Here is a 17,943-nt window from a genome sequence, read left to right as displayed (position 1 = left end):
CATTAGGCTTCTGTCGCAGAGTAGACTGCAGTGCTGTGACCACTGAGTGTTAAGGTGGGAGGTGGGACGGCCGGAGGAGGGACCAGTCTTTTTGCCACAAAGTCATGGGAGTTACAGTTGGGAAGTCAAGGAAGAGTCCGGGTAGAACTTGAGCTAATCTCCAGGTTTACCAACTGATAACATCCTCTCTGTGTTGCTTGTTTGAGACAGGATCTTGTTGTGTAGTCTTAACTGACCTGATACTCAGTATGTAGCCCACAATGACCTCAAACTAATAATCCTCCTGCCTTAGCCTCCCAAGGGCTGAGATTACAAGCTGTATCACTGTACCGTCTTTAACATCCATTTAACGGAAGAGTTTTCTTCCTTAGGTTTACTTTTGAAATTAAAAGCTAATTTTCATGATTTAGCATAGAAAATAAAAGTTTAGACAGTGGCATTATACTGGTTAATGGAAGAAAAACCACATTGCTAAGTGATGTAATACTTTTTTTGGTCAAGCACACATATATTTTAGTGTATCATAGAAAAATATTTGTAATACAACTTGCTTATATTATACTCAGTTACATGGTTCTTTAATTGGACATTTTATGACAAATGTATCAGTTTTAAAGAAAAATTATATCAGCTTATAACAATAATATTCTGAATATTAGTAAATAGTGTATGTTAAAATTATTTTACATTTTCATGCAGAACACAATTAAAGAAAGGATTTGCAGAGATGCTTTATTGCTTCCGATTCCTCCGTGTTTATATCAAGATAAAAACTTTATTGATGATAAATATAGGAGTCCATGGACAAGAGGTATGTTTTTATATCATACAAGTTACTTCAGAGTAGTAAATTAAGAAAATTAGGTCATATGACTGAAGAAGGAAAAGGAGGAGATCGATGTGAGCAAATTTTATGTGGTCTAAGACCCTGTAGAACAATAGCCTGAACGTTTGTGTGCCCTTGAGACCATACCTCTAAATTTAATCCCCATTGTGATTGTATCAGAGGAAGGGTCATGAAGCTTGAGTGCTCTTGTATAAGATATCCCAAAGGATCTACTTCTCCTTTTTGTCTTGAGGACATAGCAAGAGGAAGTAGAAGAGAATGTCCTTCAGATACTGAGTCTGCTGGAGTCTTGTGTCCTACCATACCATGCTGTGAAGAGTGAATGGTCTCAGCTTGTGTCACCTAGTCTCTAGGATATGTGCTGTAGCAGCTCACACTGGCTAAAAAAAATTGCAAATATGAGAAACCCTTGGACAGTTTTAAGAAAAGGAATAAGAGAAGCCAAATTATATTTCAGAAAGACAATTCTGGTTTTCTAAAAAAAAAAAATGGGAAGGGTTGGGGGCTTGGAGTCAAAAGTAGAGACTTCGGGCCTAGCAAGACTACTCAGTGGGTAAGGATGCTTGCTGCCAAACCTCACAGCCTGAATTTGAACCTTGGAACCCATGTGATGGGATATGAGAACTGACTCTGACCTCCATACACACATTGTATCCTTGGAGTATAGTAAGAAGAGAATGGATTTGGCAACACTTAAGAAATGCTTGTTTGGGGGGCTGGAGAGATGGCTCAGAGGTTAAGAGCATTGCCTGCTCTTCCAAAGGTCCTGAGTTCAATTCCCAGCAACCACGTGGTGGCTCACAACCATCTGTAATGGGGTCTGGTGCCCTCTTCTGGCCTGCAGGCAGACACACAGACAGAATATTATATACATAATAAATGAATGAATGAATGAATGAAAGAATAAAAAAAAAAGAAATGCTTGTATGATGTAAAACCTTTTTTTTTTTTTTTTTGGAACGAAGTCTGTTGAGTACCATGAAAAGAGCAATAGAATTTCCAGTAATAAAAGTGCTGCCTGTTTGAAGTAAAGTTTAACAATGAATCAGTCCTCAATTCAAGATGATGGTGGCCACCAGCACTGGAGGGACCACAGACCCACAGAGGCAGAGGAAGATGAGTCTGTAGAGCGTGCAGTGTCTCCAGGACAACTAAAGCAGAGCAGGTCTCAAGGGAAGATGCTTTCAAAAAGTGGTCTCATGAAATTGGCAAAAAAAAAAAAAAAATTGGTGGAGTGTGGCCACATTGTGGTGGAGAGAAGCTAAATTAGAGGCAGCAGCTGGGGAGGATGGGGGAGCACGTCTTGCTTAGTGGGGTCAGTCCTAGGTCCACAGGGAGGCTCAGGCCCAGGGAGCCACCACTGCTGCCACTCACACTGTTTGCCCTGGAGGGGAGCAGGAAGCTGGGAGAGGACAGAGAGGTGTGCAACGGCCTGGGGCTAGAGTGGGGGCACCTCCAGAAGTGCTGCTCAACTTCAAGGTCTCCCTGCCTCTGGGTAACAGCAGGAAGTCAGAGACAGGTCTCAGTGATAGCTGTGTTTACCCCAAACCTTGAACCAGACCAGTGACCCCTTGCAATAAGTATTTGCATGTAAAACTGGGCAAAAAAATTTTACTGTGTGACACACAACAGTTTGTGTGCCACTTTGATGGATGAATGTGCAGCGGAAAAGCGGGAAAGGGTAGAATGAGTGGCGTGCAGTGAAGAGGCGGGAAAGGGTAGAATGAGTAGCGTGCACGACGAGAGGCAGAACTAGAGATGTAGCAGCTGCGGCAGTGACAGGTATGGGAAGTGGAGCTCATAGGGTGGTGTGCAGCGGCTTGGAGCCCATGCAAGCTCTGCCCCCAATGTGCTGCCCAGCTGCAAGAACAGCTGGCTCTGAACAACAACAAAATATCAGAGAGGAAGAATAGTTCGGGGTTTGGATTAAGCCTCTACAAAAGACCTCCATCGTCCATGCTGACACGGGAGGGCAAGCTGGTGTCTGTGGTCAGTGCTGCAGGAGACCCTGCTAGTGTCCCTGGCTTTGCTACTGTGGTCTGTGTTGCTGCCAGAGGCCATGTGGATGTCTGTGGCCTGTGCTCCCCCCAGAGGCCATGTTGGTGTCTGTGGCTAGTGCTCCCACCTAAGGCCACTGTGTTTCTATGAGGCATGAATGAAGATGTAACATCTTCAAAGTAACAATGCTGGGGAGAAGACACTCGGACTGGGATACTACTCATGGTAGAATGTGCAGGTGCATAGTTGCATATTCTGGAGCAAGAATATAATGTGGTCCCTCTTCTTAAGGAATCAAGGATCTAATCTAAGAAGTAACCTATAGATGCATAAAATTTCAATATATAGCTGTATGTGATTAAATACCAAAGCTATACTTGCCATATTATGGACCTTCGAGGAAAGAATATCAAAATGAACTGGAATGCTTAATGAAGGCCTTATGAGGCAAAGCATGAACTGTTGAACAGGGTGATCTGGGCATAGTGGTGTCTAAGCAAAGAGAAGCTATGAAAAGGAGGGAGTTATTAGTATATTCAGACGATACTTTCTTGACTGTGATTTTGGGAGAAGCAGATTATAATGATGAGAACCAGATATCACTTTGGAAAAGTAAGTGTATGTTTGAACAAGTAAAGGTAACTCCATAATGAAAATGATGGATGTTTGGCTTTCTTATGTTAAGAGTAAAAGGATGTTTTAGAAACTAATGTTGCCTGTTCATTTTGGCCTCAGCTGCTTCATTTCCGGAGGTGACAGATAATTCAGTCTTGGAACAGTGGACAACAAGGTTCTGTGTGGAGGATTTTCCTGAGAAGTATGTGTCCCTAATCCCTTTATCTGTAGAAGACAAACAGTAAGTTCTCAGACACCGGGAAAAACCCGTTTACCTTCTCACACATTTTCTACTTTAGTCTGAAAAAAAGCCCTCATTGCAAACACAAAGATGAGTCTAGTTGGAAATTATTTATAGCCTCTTGTGTCCTTCCCTCATTTACCATACTTTATTAGTCTCTTCATTGATGTTTCAAAAGACAAACAGAAATTAACCAGTGGTATTATACTTTTAGTCAATATGTCAATCTTTTGAGCGAAACTCTTTATTATTAAATTTTCTTTATTAAAAATGAAGACTTAAGACTATTTTCTAGTATATTTATCAATATTGCTTATTGGTTCAGCCATCCTTCATATATTTGCATATTCATGTGTATGTACAGGATACAAAACAAAAAAAAGGTGTAGTTATTCCTTCAAGAAACAAAACGGAGCAGAGACTTAGAAGTGAATCGTCACAAGCCCTGTGCAAAGCACACGGCAGAAGCAGGACGTGGAGCAATCACAAAGGGAAGATGCCTGCACAGTGTCAGCATAGAAACCACACTTCTCAGTTCTAATCCAAATCATTAATGGCTTAGTTCATGCGGAATGTGCATCAGACTTTTGTTATTACTCATATTTTCACATTTTATAATTTAAATATTTCTTAATTGCAATTAAAAGAAGAAACAAAAACCCCACCACATTCAATTGTGTCTAGACTCTTGATTAAGTGAGCCCAGATGTTCTATTTGTATCACCTAGGACTTTACTAGTCAAGTTAAGACTATGATGAATATGATATAGGCCACATGAGTAGCCCCTGAGCAGCGAGGAAGCTGAAAGATGCATGTATCCAGTTCCCTGCACTGTGAATTCGAAGATGGAAGACTCAAGTGCTAACAGCTTGACTTCACTTTACCCTCACTCGCTGCCATCATTGGTGTGATGACAAGGGACTCGTCTTCCCTGCATATGTGAATCTCCTGAGAATCTCAGTAAAATGCAACTTCTGATTCAGCCAGTATGAATTGGGCCTGAGAGTCTCCATTTTAAAATCTGTTCCTAGATGTCCTACTGCTGGTCTAAGGCTCTCTGAGATCTTTGTTCAGTTAACATGGTAAGCCTGTGTGTGTATAAGTAGGAGAGATCAGCTTCTCAAAAAGACAGGAACTGAGCTTGGGCTTGGCATTGAGGCGATGCCTCCTTGACACAAAATATTTGAGTCAGAGAATAAAACATGTCTGACGGCGTAATGGGGATGGAACAGTCACCAACCTAGCGAGAGCTGCAGCTATAGGAAAAGGGCTGTCTAAGAAGAGACATAGCTGTAGTTTTGATTTACATAATTATATTAGGCATATTTTCATGTAGTTCGCCATTGATCTACCTTTTAGAAATGTCTAGTTGAGTTTTTAGTTTATTTTTTAAAAAACTGGGTCTTGGTTGCAGAACAGAATATAGTAGTTTGGATAATGATATTGAGAAGCAGACATTGAATATAAAGTACAAGGGCAATTTGGCAGTGTGTGGCTTATATCCAGATTTCATTAATTTTTATTCTAAATAATAGTCTGCTGTATGGATAGATCCCATTTCACTTACCCCGTTCATTAGAAAGGACATGAAGGTTGTTTTCGCTTTTTGCAATTATGAGTAATTCTACTGTTAACACTCGTATACTTGTTTTTGTGTAAACAGTTACCTAGGATTGGAATTACTGGGTCATACAGTAACTCATGTTTAACTGAGGAACTGCCAGATGTGATCCAATCAGCTGTATTATTTATACTCCTACAAAGTGCTTTCTCATCTGTCCTTTGTATTGTAGCTGTACTAGCGGGTTAGAGGACAACACAAAAATAACTAGAGGGTTGGGATCAGCAGGAAGTCATTGCCTCCCCAGCTTAAAGAAACAAAACCTTTGGCGGATGTATCCTGTCACTTCCAAACTGGTCCAGCAGGGAAGGGTTCCAAGCTGTCACTCTCCTACCTTTGGCTTCTCACTAGAAACCAGAGGGACAGAAGCTCGCTGTTGAGTGTTTGGTGTATGTTCCAGATACAAACCTCCTTCAGGTGTGTGGTTTACACACACTCTTGTCCTCTGGCTTGTCTTTTCACTTCCCTGATGCTGTCCTGTGCCGCACACTTTCTAACTTGGATATTGTTCAACTTGGGTAGCTTTTGTTGTCATGAGCGCACTTAATATTATATGTAAGAAAAGTTTATATGCTGTAATGTCATAAGAATTTCCTCCTTTATTTTCTTCTACGAATTTGCCCTACTCTTAGTCCCTCTTACTGACTTTCCTGTGCAGAGACACAGAAACACAAAAATGGACCCAGCATGTTACATGTGTGTGTCTAACAAATATATTCAAAGAGAAAGAAGTGGACTGTTATATAGAGAAATCTTGTCTTGAAAAAAAAAAAGAAAAGGGAAAGAAAGAAAAGGAGACTATTAACCTAAGAGTTGGGAACATGAGAGGAACTGGTGGAAGGAAAAGGAGGGGAAGTGATGTACTTCTATTTCAATTAAAAATATTTTTAAAAAGACATAACCTAACTATAACCCACAAATGGTGTCCCAAGCAACAGAATACAATCCTGAGTACTTGCCATGTCTTACAAAGTCTTTAATGGTTTGTTCTCTGCCTGTCTGCCGCCTCTATTCCAGTTACTCTGACCTTCCTCTTTTTCCTAGAATCCACCAAGCTTGTTTCCTGCTTTAGCTTTTATGGCTCACTTCCCATCATTATGCAGGTAGCTCCCAAAATAGCTCCTCAGTGGGCCTTACACTGGCTGCTTTCTCTAAGCGCACCAGCGTCATGGCTGTTACTCGAAGCCTGATGGCTTGTGATATTAAGTATACTTCACTTTTCACCGCTGATGTTTACTTAGCTGCTCATCTGTCCTTGAGATGAACTTGTGAGAACAAGACTCTGCTTCCTAGTGCAGTGCTAGTTCAAGGGTAGAGTCAGCACATTGTAGAGACTCATCCAGCATTTTTAAGGAATTAGTGATTCGCAGTGGATAGAGCGATACCCCCCCATGAATGATAATGAAAGAAAGCAGAAGCAGTGCTGATGGGACGTCTCAAACCCCACTGTTCAAGGGTCAGGCCAAGGAAAGAAAATGATAATGCTGGGAAAGGAGAACGAGGAGGACCAGGAAAAGCTGATCTTCATGTCATTTGTGTCAAGAGGGTTGGCTGGGTGTTTTACCAAGCACCAGTTGTGTGACTGATACTTTTTTCTTTAAACACACTAGCTAAAGGCCTAGCTTCAGAAGTCTATGAAGATCCACATACAAGCAAATACTCTCAACGAGTAATACATGCAGATCTGGGAGTGTTAAACTGGTTCTTCCTGTATCTTGTATTTTCTTCAAGAATAAGGGAGAAATTTTAGAGAGGTTTTTCTATGATTTTCCCTTTTATTGAAAATGGATTTTTTTCACATAATATATTCTGATTATAGTTTTCCTTTCCCCTACTCTTCCGCATTCCACTCACTCTCCCCTCCCACCCATGTCCACCTGCTCTGTCTCTCAGTAGAAAACAAGCAGGCTTCTAAGGATGATAATAAGATAAGGCAGAACATAAACTAACATGTTGGAATTGGACAAAAGAAACAGAAGGGTACAAGTTTGAGAGAAGGCACAGAAACAGAGACTCACTTCTTCATACACTTAAGAATCCCATTAAAACAGTAAAGGGGGCACTGGACTGATGACTCAGAGGTTAAGAGCACTGACTGTTCTTCCAGAGGTCCCACCAACCATATGGTGGGCTCATTACCACCTGTAATGAGATCTGGTACCCTTTTCTGATCTACTGGGATGCACGCAGGCAGAACAGTGTATACATAACAAATAATTTTTTATTATATACAGTGTTCTGTGTGCGTGTATGTCTGCAGGCCAGAAGAGGGCACCAAATCTCATTGCAAATGGTTGTGAGCCACTATGTGGTTGCTGGGAATTGAACTCAGGACCTCTGGAAGACCAGTCAGTTCTCTTAACCTCTGAGCCATCTCTCCAACCCCAAATAAATAAATCTTAATAAAAAAAAGCACCAAATGGGGAGCCATTTTATATATATGTGTGTGTGTGTGATATATATAAATATATATATATATTTATCCATATGTATGGTAAATATATATGTAGGGTAAAGGGAGAGATGGAATATATATATATATTATATATAATGAAAATAAGATTAAAAATCCTTTTTTAAAGAAGAAGCTCTGACATGACACTGTAAGACAATGAACTTCCAAAGATGCCATTGACTTTGTTTTCTATTGCCCATCTACTGCTGGGCACACAGCCTACCCTTGAGAGTAGTTCGTTTCCCTAGTGAGATTCCCTTGAAGCAAACTAAATTTTCGTTTGGAAGTGGTTATCGATTGGAGATTACTTCTGGGTTAGGGATGAGGGCATGGTGTCTACTTCCCTCAGCTCTAGGACCCCATCTGTTCCACAATGATGCAGACCGTGTGAATGCTGCCTCAGTCTCTGCATCCATGCATTTGATTTAGGACCTTGTTTTCTTGGTGTCCTCCATCCTCTCTGGCTCCTCTTTCTGCCTTCTCTTCCACAGGGTTCCCTGAGCCTTGAGGGGAGGGATTTGATGTCTTCAAAAATGGGGCCTTGCTATCTGTGGAGAGCAACCTATAGTCTTGAAAACAACCTGGCTTGTTTGGGGATTCACATGAGACCCCTTTGGCTAATAACTCAATTATAAGTAACCCCAATCCTGGAACTGAAAGCTTCATTTGGTGACAAGAGACAGGTAGCTGGGGCTCTGTATCCTCCTTTTATTGGTGACTTCATTTATATTGTCTTAATATATGTATATATTTTAGGAAGCTTCTATTGTATTGTTTCCAAACTACCCCTCAAATGGCCCTTAATTTTAGCTGTCTCTCCTTGTATTCCCTCCCTCGTCCCTCTCTTTCCCCTTCCCCTTCCCACTCAGTCCTCCCATTCCAGCTCCCACCCTACCCAACCACAATTGTCCATTCTTTTCCGTTTTCTAGGGAGATCTATCTATCCTCCTAGTCCTTTACTCTAAACCTAACCTTTGTGGTTCTACAGATTGTAGCTTAGTTGTCATTGACTTAATATCTAACATGCATATATATGCAAATACCTCCACCATATTTGTCTTTCTAGGTCTGGGTTACCTCACACAGAATGACTTTTTCCACCCATTTACCCGTGAATTTCATTTTTTTATAAACAACTGAGTGATAGTACTCCATTGTGTAAATGGACTGCATTTTATTTATCCATTCGTCTGTTGAGGGAAATCTAGGTGGTTTCCAGTTTCTGGCTATCATGAATAGAGCAGCAAAAACATGATTGAGCAAGTGTTTCTGTTGGAGGATGAAGTGTCCTTTGGGTATATGCTCAAGAGTGGTATAGCTGGATCCTGAGGTAGATCAATTCAATTTCCCGAGGAAACTGCTACACTGATTTCCAAAGTGACTGTACAAGTTTGCACTCCTACCAGCAATGGATGAGCGTTCCCTTTGCTCCACATCCTCGCCACCATGAGCTGTCACTTGTTTTGTTGACCTTAGCCATTCTAAGATGAAATCTCCAGGTAGTTTTGATTTACATTGCAAGTATGTCCTTATGGGTCTTTAAATCTCCTTGGTGTCTGTTGTTATGCCCCCTTTTCATTTCCAATTTTGTTAATTTGGATATTCTCTCTTTGCCTTTTAATTAATTTGGATAAGGGTTTGTCAATATTAATGAATTTCTCAAAGCACCAACTCTTTGTTTCATTGATTCTTTGTATTTTCTTTTTCTTGTTTGTTTTTCTTTCCTTGTTTTATACCCAGAGTTTGACTATTCCTTGCTGTCTACTCCTTTGGGGTAGGACTTTGTCCTAGAACTTCCAGGCGTGCTGTTAAGTTACTAGTATGAAATCTCTCCATTTTTTTTATAATTAGGGGCTTAGTTCTTGTCTCTTAAACTTGCCTTCATGGTGTCCTTTAAGTTTTGGTATGTTATGTATATTCTTTTGTGTTTGGGTGAAATGTTTTGTAAATATCGGCTAGGTCCATTTGGTTTATGACATTGCCTGCTCCAGCATTTCTCTGTTTAGTGTCTGTTGGTGAGATTGGGGTATCGAAGTCTCCCACTCTCAGCGTGTGAGGGTCAATATGTGGTTTCAATTGTAGTAGTGTTTCTTTCATGAACTTGGGGGCCCTTGTGTTCGGAGCTTAGATGTTAAAAACTTCAATGTCCTTTGATGAATATGTAGTGTTCTTCCCTATTTCTTCTGATTAATTTTGATTTGAAGTTTGTTTTATCAGATACTAACACGACTATACCAGCTTGCTTTTTAGGTCCATTTGCTAGGAATAACCTTTTCTATCCTTTTACCCTGGGGTGATGTCTACTTTTTATATTAAGGTATGTTTCTTGATTCAGCAGAATGATGGATTCTGATGTTTGCATCCATACTGTGAGTCTTGTCTTTTTATTGAAGAATTGAGGCCAGTGATGTCGAGAGATGTCGATGAGCAGTGTCCGTGGAGTCCTGTGACTTTGCTGCTGTGGTGTGTGGACTCTTCAGCCAACCTCTGCAGAGCTTGTCTGCAGAGCCTGAGATCTGAGGACCCGAGAGAGTAGGCAGACTGCAGTCTCATGCTGCAGACAGCCTTCCTTCATTTCCAGTCTGCTTTATACACGGATGAAGCAAAGGAAGCAATGTTCTGAGGAAGGTTTATGTAAATAAACGCCAGTAAGCACATACTAAATTCTGACAGAGCCACCCTTTCACAGAATGTTCTCAGACCAATTTAAACACTATTGCCTGACACAGACTATAGATTATATCTGGGAAAGCATGAACACAAGGCAGAAGGCCGTATCCAGATTCAGGGCACATTGACCAGATTGGGTTCTATAGCTGTGTTCTAACATCCAACAAGAAGAAACATACCTTATGAATTAAATGTAAATGTTTGTCACAGAAAGCATGAACTCATATCCAAGAACAGTCCAGGGAACAAAATGCCCCTGAGGTAAAAGGCCTTTTCCCTGGAGCCTCTCCCCCAGTTCCTCAAGGCATGGTTCACCATGGCTCATCCTTGTGGCCATGTTCAGACAGTGGGGTGTGTGTGTATGTGGTTTTTGCCTTTTGATTTTCTTGTCTGGGATTATTTATTTCTTGTGTTTTCTTAGGTGTGGTTAACCTCTTTAGGTTGGGGTTTTTTCTTTGTAGCTCCTTCTGCATGGATGGATTTGTAGATGATTTCTTTAAGGACTCACTCATTTCCTCTTTAAGGAACTCTGTCATAGTCATAACTGTTTTGTGATTCCTCTTACGCTTCAGCTATATTGCCATACTCAGGGCTGTGGTAGTTGTTAGGCTCTAATGGAAACATACTGTCCTGGCTGTTATTGATTGTGTTTTTATTCTGGTGCCTAGACATCTGGATTTGGGAAAATTTTAATTCTTGGTGCTGACATCTGGTCTTGTCTGTGTTGGGTAGATGTTTTGTTCCTGGGCTTCTGATGCCCTCTCTTGTTACTAGGAGAGTATGTTGGCTGTGTGTTGCCTGATAGGAAGTTCTTCTGGGATCCTGATAGGTGAGGTCACTGGGGGTTCCAGGTAAAATGTGTTTCTAGGTATTGGGAGCTGACATTTAGGAATGCGGACGGGCTAGGAGTGAGTCTACAGGAGGGAGGAAAGCAGAGTGTTCCACCAGAACCTGCTTTGCCCCGGGAATAAGGGCAAAGAGTGAGGAGAGGCTACAGCAGGAAGTCAGCAGATGAGCTAGAGATGAAACTGAGATGAGGTGAAATTAGGGGACTGGACCTGTTGGAGCTGGGGGAGGGGTAACGATATTTAGTTAGCCTACTTGTGTCTTTGGCCTGAGCAACCTAAGGGCTCCAGGGAGTATCTGCTGGAGTTGGAGGCTGGAAGGGGCACGTGCTCTGCTACAGAGCCAGGGATAAGACTGGGGAGAGGGAGGATTTGGATTTGGAGGAACCGAGGGAGGGTGAAGATCTGCAGTTAGCCTATGAGTTTCCTGGGCTGAAGTGGCTTGAGGGTTCCCAGGGAATGCTGGCTTGGGTTGGGGGCTGGGATGAAACAATGAGGTGGGGGTTAGGAGGGAAATATCTGAGTGATACTGAATATAAAATAGAATGGAAGTCTGGCAATGAGGGGCAGAGGTTGCAAATAAATAAATAAAAATGAATCTATGTAACTTCTCCAAAACTTCTTCTGTTTTTAGGAAGTGCATTTTGGGGAAATGATTGGCTAAGCATACAAAAATGGTCTTTGTATTATTGCTTCTAATAACAGTCACAAGAACCTTCAACTTCCAGTAAGGGAGAGCTGATTAAGTAAATGACAGTTACTATTAAGTGTGGTAGCTTTCAGTCACTTGAACAGAGTACTTGAAACAATAAACTTAGAGAGGATTTATTTTGGTTTGCAGTTTTAGAGTTTTTGAGCATGCTCCATTGATCTGGGCCTGTGGTCAGCCAGCACAGTGGCAGGAGACTATGGCAGAGCAAGAGTGCTCTCTCAGCTCATGGACCAGAAGCGGAAGAGAAAAAAAAAGGGTCAGAGTCCCACTGTCTTGTTTAAGGACATACCTCTAGGGCTCCAAACACTTCCCAGCTGGTTCTATCTTTATAAGCTCTCCTGCCTCCCAATAATGCCACTCAGCACACCAGGCCTTTAACACATGGGCCTTCAGGAAGTTATACAAGATCCAAAATACAGTAATATAAATGGATTTCTGCTCTTCACTCAAATAGAGAGTCAGTCAAATAGAAGAAGAGTGGTTAACATGTGAATGAGCTCACTATTCACAGCTGGGTAGGGATAAAAAGGTTATGGATTACTATATATGTAAATACTGTGTAATTAGAAGTTTGTATAATTTTGCATTCCTTTCAAGTGGAGCTACAGGTAATTTTTCTTAGTATCCATTGGAATTTGGCAAATTACTAATAAAAATGTTTTCAGATAATACATATACAATCAATAATTTTATGTCACAGAAAGACGGTTACAGGAATGATAATTAATGGTACGTTTGAGGAAATTGTTCCCAGTTCCAATCCAAACTCTCCAACCAGAATAGACGATGTCCACTCATCCCTCAGTAAGGACCACAGAGAAGACTTTACCCCTATCAAGTGCTCCCCACACTACCCAGGAGTGAAAGCTGAGCACCAAGGTAGGAAGTGGTAAGACGTTTCCTACTAACGTACATGGCTTCATTTCTGTGTGCCGTTGCTCGTTGTATTTTAAATCTACCTACATGGTTACAAGTCTGAGTTTTGCCATGTAACAGTATTTTCTCTTTCATATTAATATACTTTTCGCAAATGGATTTTTTTTTTTTTTTTTTTTTTTTTTTTTTTGGTTTTTTGAGACAGGGTTTCTCTGTGGCTTTGGAGCCTTGTCCTGGAACTAGCTCTTGTAGACCAGGCTGGTCTCGAACTCACAGAGATCCGCCTGCCTCTGCCTCCCGAGTGCTGGGATTAAAGGCGTGCGCCACCACCACCCGGCTGCGCAAATGGATTTCTTGTAGTTTAAGTTTGATGAAACTCAAAATGTACAGATCTGAACATGGTGTGTTCCAGCATGTTCTGGAATGTCTTTGGCTTTGAGTCCAGATCTCGTGATATGGAAGTGTAGTGGGACATTAAGTTTTGGATTCTGAAGTTATGCCTGTTTGTTATTTCTCAAAACATCTAATATATGTGAAAGCCAAGTTCAAATCATAGATGGAGTTGTGCTCAGACTAAGCCAAGAAATGCACCAGTTTTTAAAAGGTTGTTGTCAGTACCAACTAAAATTATGCTTTATCCAAACTATTTTCTAATCTACTCTCTAGCAAGCCGAGTTCTTTAGAGCTTGGCAAGAACTGGCTTTCTTGTATTATAATGGCCTATCCTGTGTTTAATGACAAAACTTGAAGGTCTTTTATCTAATCACTCCTGTTATTTAAGAAATGCTATACCTAGGAGTGGCGGCACACACTATAGAGGGAGCTCCAGAGCAGCCAGGGCTACATAGAGAAATCCTGTTTTGAAAAATGTGTGTGGTGGGGGTGGGGGGTATTTTGAGCATAAAAAAAATAGCTAGGATGTTTTGCTGATGTTTTGAAGAGATGCAGTTCGGGGAAAGCCGTTATTGAGGCTTAGGGGTAAATTATGGTTTATTTTTCCTATAATTTTTCTTGATTTATTAAAATAGTTCTTGTAAAATTTTGTGGAGATGAAAATATATTTATATTAAATTATATATGTAGAGAGATTATTTATAAAAACTAGCAGGCTAAACACACGGAGCTGTTATTATTCTTGTGGCAAACTATAAGCTATTGTTGGATAAAATCAATTAGCTAAGGGGAAATAATGTTTAACTTGTTTTCCTTTGGTGTCCTGTCATAACATTATTTATTATCTTCATAATCTATTTTCTCTGTACTTACATATGTTGCTCGCTTCACACACGTGCATAGATAACCATCATTTCACTGGGGTTAATCTTGGCGGTGGAGGTGTTTCCCATGATTTTGTTCCAGCTTTAGCACCACTAGTATAACATGAGAGTACAGACCTCATTCACGCCACCCTTATCATCACTGGGTATGGTACCGCTGTTACCATGGTAACGCACATAAACCAGTGTGATGGGAAAATGTATAGTTTATTTGCATCTTTAAAAGTTATTAGTATGTATTGGCTATTTGTGTCTTTTTCTTTTGTGAAATGATTTCTCCTTGTCTTCTTGCATATGTTTTTATATGTAAAGATTCCAGTGTTTCCTAATGCATTTAACTTTAATCTGATCGATTCTGCTGGTGTTTTGTTGTATAGATTTTTGTATTGCATTTGTCTTGGAAAAATTTTCCTTTATTTTTATCTATTATATAGCTTTTCTTTTGTTTAAGGTGTTTGCTTTGAGGCAGTGTCTTGCTATATAGTCCTGGCTGGTCTAGAACTCCCTTAATAGACCAGACTGGCTATAAACTCACAAAAACCTACCTGCCACTGCCTCCTGAGTACTGGGATTTTAGGTGTGTACCACAGCACCCACTAATTTTTAAATGTTTTATATAATTTTATTTCAAATATTTTTGTGTTTAAAATGGGGATATTTTAAAAATATTTTGGCATTTTTCCCAATATCATTTAGCTAAGAGTCTTTCCCACCACCAGAAATTCTGCTGATATTAAGTGTTAAGTTTTTACCCATTTCAAGCTTTATTCTGGGTTTTGTATTGTTCTGTCTGGTGTGTTAGTGTCACATAGTTTGGGCTCTTATAGACAGACCCTATGATGTGTGTTAGCAGTCTCTTGTTTTTTTCCCAACTTCATGTGTTTATTTGTCTGGATTTACTTTGGAGTCACTTTCCCCAAATGTTCCCAGTCACACCTCTGGAAAATTAATATCACGTCATTTAGGATATTTTCGTTAGCTTTCCTAACTGGGGGTGGGTTGGGAGTGGGGAATTATTTGTGTTGCCTTTTATTCAATTTTTAAAAAAGATTCTCAATGCTTACCCATTAGGAAATCATTATTTTAGTAATTTCTACACAAGCATGAAATTCTTACTGTTTTAATCTAGCTAGCTTGGCTTTTCTAAACGGACAGAAGTAATTTTTGCAAAAAATCGTCCTGTCTTCCTTCTTGGCACTGAGCCTTTTTTTCTGCTTCTTTCATAATTGGCCAGATTTGCATTTCCTGCACGTCATTTTCTACTGCAGAGTAAAGCAGTGTGGAGCACACAGTTGCTGTGAAGTAAGAACTCTGGGAATACAGTGCAGCCTTAGTTGTATAAGGAAGTGACCATGCCTTGGTGAAAACAGCCTTTGTCTAAGTGTTGGCTGTGGTGAGATGCTGACATCTAGTGGCTACATCAGAAATGGTAGTTGAATCTCGGGGACTGAAAGGGTAGAGGAGGGTGCTTGGAAAACAAGAGATGGCCCCATGCAGTAAAATATCAGGATGTGGCTTTATCTGGTGTGACAGCTTGTGATTGGAGAATAAAGATGATATGGGGCATATGAATAATGCTGTTTTCACCCTCAACATGACTTTATCAGTACTTTGCAGAATGGGTGGATTATATGAACAATCAGCCCCCATTTTCTCAGATAATCCCTGCATTAATGTGGACTTGGTTGAGGATCTCTTAGCAGTATCACATTATGAGATTGGCAGGAACTTAAATGATTTGGGTGGTCTCTGAGGAGGCTAGTTTATCACAAGTTCATCGATTCTTACATTCAGCACGGGCAAGGGATGCTCCCTGGCTGCTTGTCTTCTGTCACGTATCAACTAGGTACATACATATCACTTATGTAGTTGGTCATGAGAGACATCACTACCTGAAAACTACATGCTATTCCTCTCCTGAGACCTGCTGCCACCACTTAACTGGAAGATTACTGCCCAGAACAAAAGAATTATCCATTCTACACACTCAAGGCGTCCTTCATGGTGGAGACTTTAACTTTCTGAGTGCTTCCTTCTCTGCACATAAATTTTTCTTTCCCTTTCTGCTAAGAAACTTATTGAAGAAGGGGCCAGTTTACTGTTCCCTTCCATAGCTCAGAAACGCTCACACAACCAACCAAGATTCTAAAGTAGCACAAGCATAACAGGTTGGGATAAAAAAAGGAATTTCAGCTCATCGGTTAACTATTATCAGTGGTGTTTTAAATATGTAAAGTATGTCATCATTTCCAAGTAGATGCTTCAGGATATAGTTTTCATTATACCTGGTATGGATAACTTTATAGAAATGATGGACTCAGTGATTTCATGTGTAGGCTCTCTAGACCATATTCATTCATTGTATGTCCTCACAGATTAGATGATCCAGAAAACAGAAGACCCAGCCAGAGTCCAACACTTTAATTTCTTTACACTTTTGGTACTAGTTTGAAGTAGAAAATATTCCCTCCATTAGTTAAGCCGGTCTTTGTTGATGAGTATTGTCATTACACTGCTACTCTTTCGGAACACTGGATCCATCTTCACACACTAAATACGATACTTTATTGAGTTTTCCTTTTGTCTGGGTCCTATATTCTGTGTTTTATATTCATAATATATAGGAGAACTAAATGATTTCAATGTGTTTGAAAAAATCCATTAATATTTAATATCTAGATCTCTTGCATAACTATTAGATTTTTAATTCCTTATTTCTTCTCAGGATTACTTATTGATGAGGAATTGATATTTATAAATAAGGCAGTGGACGATTATCTACCAACTGTGGATACTATCTTGAGCAGACTAAAGCTCTATCGGGTTAAGGATCCGCTTTTAGATTTCAAAGAACAGCTCTGCGGAAAGGATAATTTCACGTATGTAACTACCTGATATTGTAACTGCTTTTATACATGAGGTCATTCTTTGTACGGCCACAGGTTTAGATGCTGTTGGTAAGGGTTCTATCACTTCAACTCATCTCACATGTTAATCTTGGTGTGTTTTGATTGGCAATATTTGTTAAATGATTTTAGTAAGCTTTAATTAATCTTGTTTTATTTTTGATTTAAGGGAGTGTTTCTCTGTTCAAGAACGATTGGAACCTTCTGTGAGAGATTTCCATATGGCTGAGGAGACCTTTTGTAAGAAGAAACTAGTATGTTTCAATAGAATTGTAACATCTGTTTTCTGTAATGTATTTGTAGAAGTAAGGGAATAGAATACACCTTTATAATTTTTAGGAATTTATTTTGTGTGTTTACAACTGTTATACTAAAATTTTTTGATACTAGGTTGAATATGTGTCAATTATGGAGCCAAATTAACTTCCAAGTAATGATTCTCAGCCTTAGCTTGAGGTTGAAGTTGGATCTACCCAATTATATCCTGATTTAATTGGTCTGGTGGGCAGTGCAGGTACAGAGAATTTGCAAGCCTCTTTTAGTAATTTTAGTTACTATACTTGGCATAGAGATTTAAGTCGTTAAATTTAAAAGTTATAAACTTAACTCTATGGGCATTCTAATTTAAACACACGTATCATGTTTTGTGGAAAACAGATGAATTTTATACATTGGGCCTTTTCTTAATCCATTCAGAAGACACACACACAATGCAGTAAGGCACTTGAAGGGCTTCATTACAGATAAAATGGGACAGGTTGCTGAGGACATTAGTTTGTTCATTGCCTTACTGACTCCAGCCCCCTCACTTGTTGATTCTAGTGGTGCAATCTCGCTTGCTGGAGAATATTGTCTGTGGGGTGCCCAAAAAATATATTT

At 40.0% G+C, this 17,943-nt stretch overlaps 1 protein-coding gene across 1 annotated transcript in view; it reads left to right on the top strand.

Annotated features, from left to right (window-relative positions):
- Shoc1 (shortage in chiasmata 1) overlaps positions 1 to 17,943 on the top strand; it is a 65,145-nt gene that overhangs the window by 2,001 nt on the left and 45,201 nt on the right. The window contains exons 2-6 of the mRNA XM_038348193.1: positions 700 to 811; positions 3,581 to 3,662; positions 12,706 to 12,884; positions 16,884 to 17,037; positions 17,234 to 17,318. Coding sequence (XP_038204121.1) covers positions 700 to 811; positions 3,581 to 3,662; positions 12,706 to 12,884; positions 16,884 to 17,037; positions 17,234 to 17,318 — 612 coding nt within the window. The remainder of the gene's footprint in view (positions 1 to 699; positions 812 to 3,580; positions 3,663 to 12,705; positions 12,885 to 16,883; positions 17,038 to 17,233; positions 17,319 to 17,943) is intronic.

Source organism: Arvicola amphibius, chromosome 11 (assembly GCF_903992535.2).
Source record: "Arvicola amphibius chromosome 11, mArvAmp1.2, whole genome shotgun sequence".
NCBI lineage: Eukaryota > Metazoa > Chordata > Mammalia > Rodentia > Cricetidae > Arvicola > Arvicola amphibius.
This window is presented reverse-complemented; position numbering and strand designations above follow the sequence as displayed.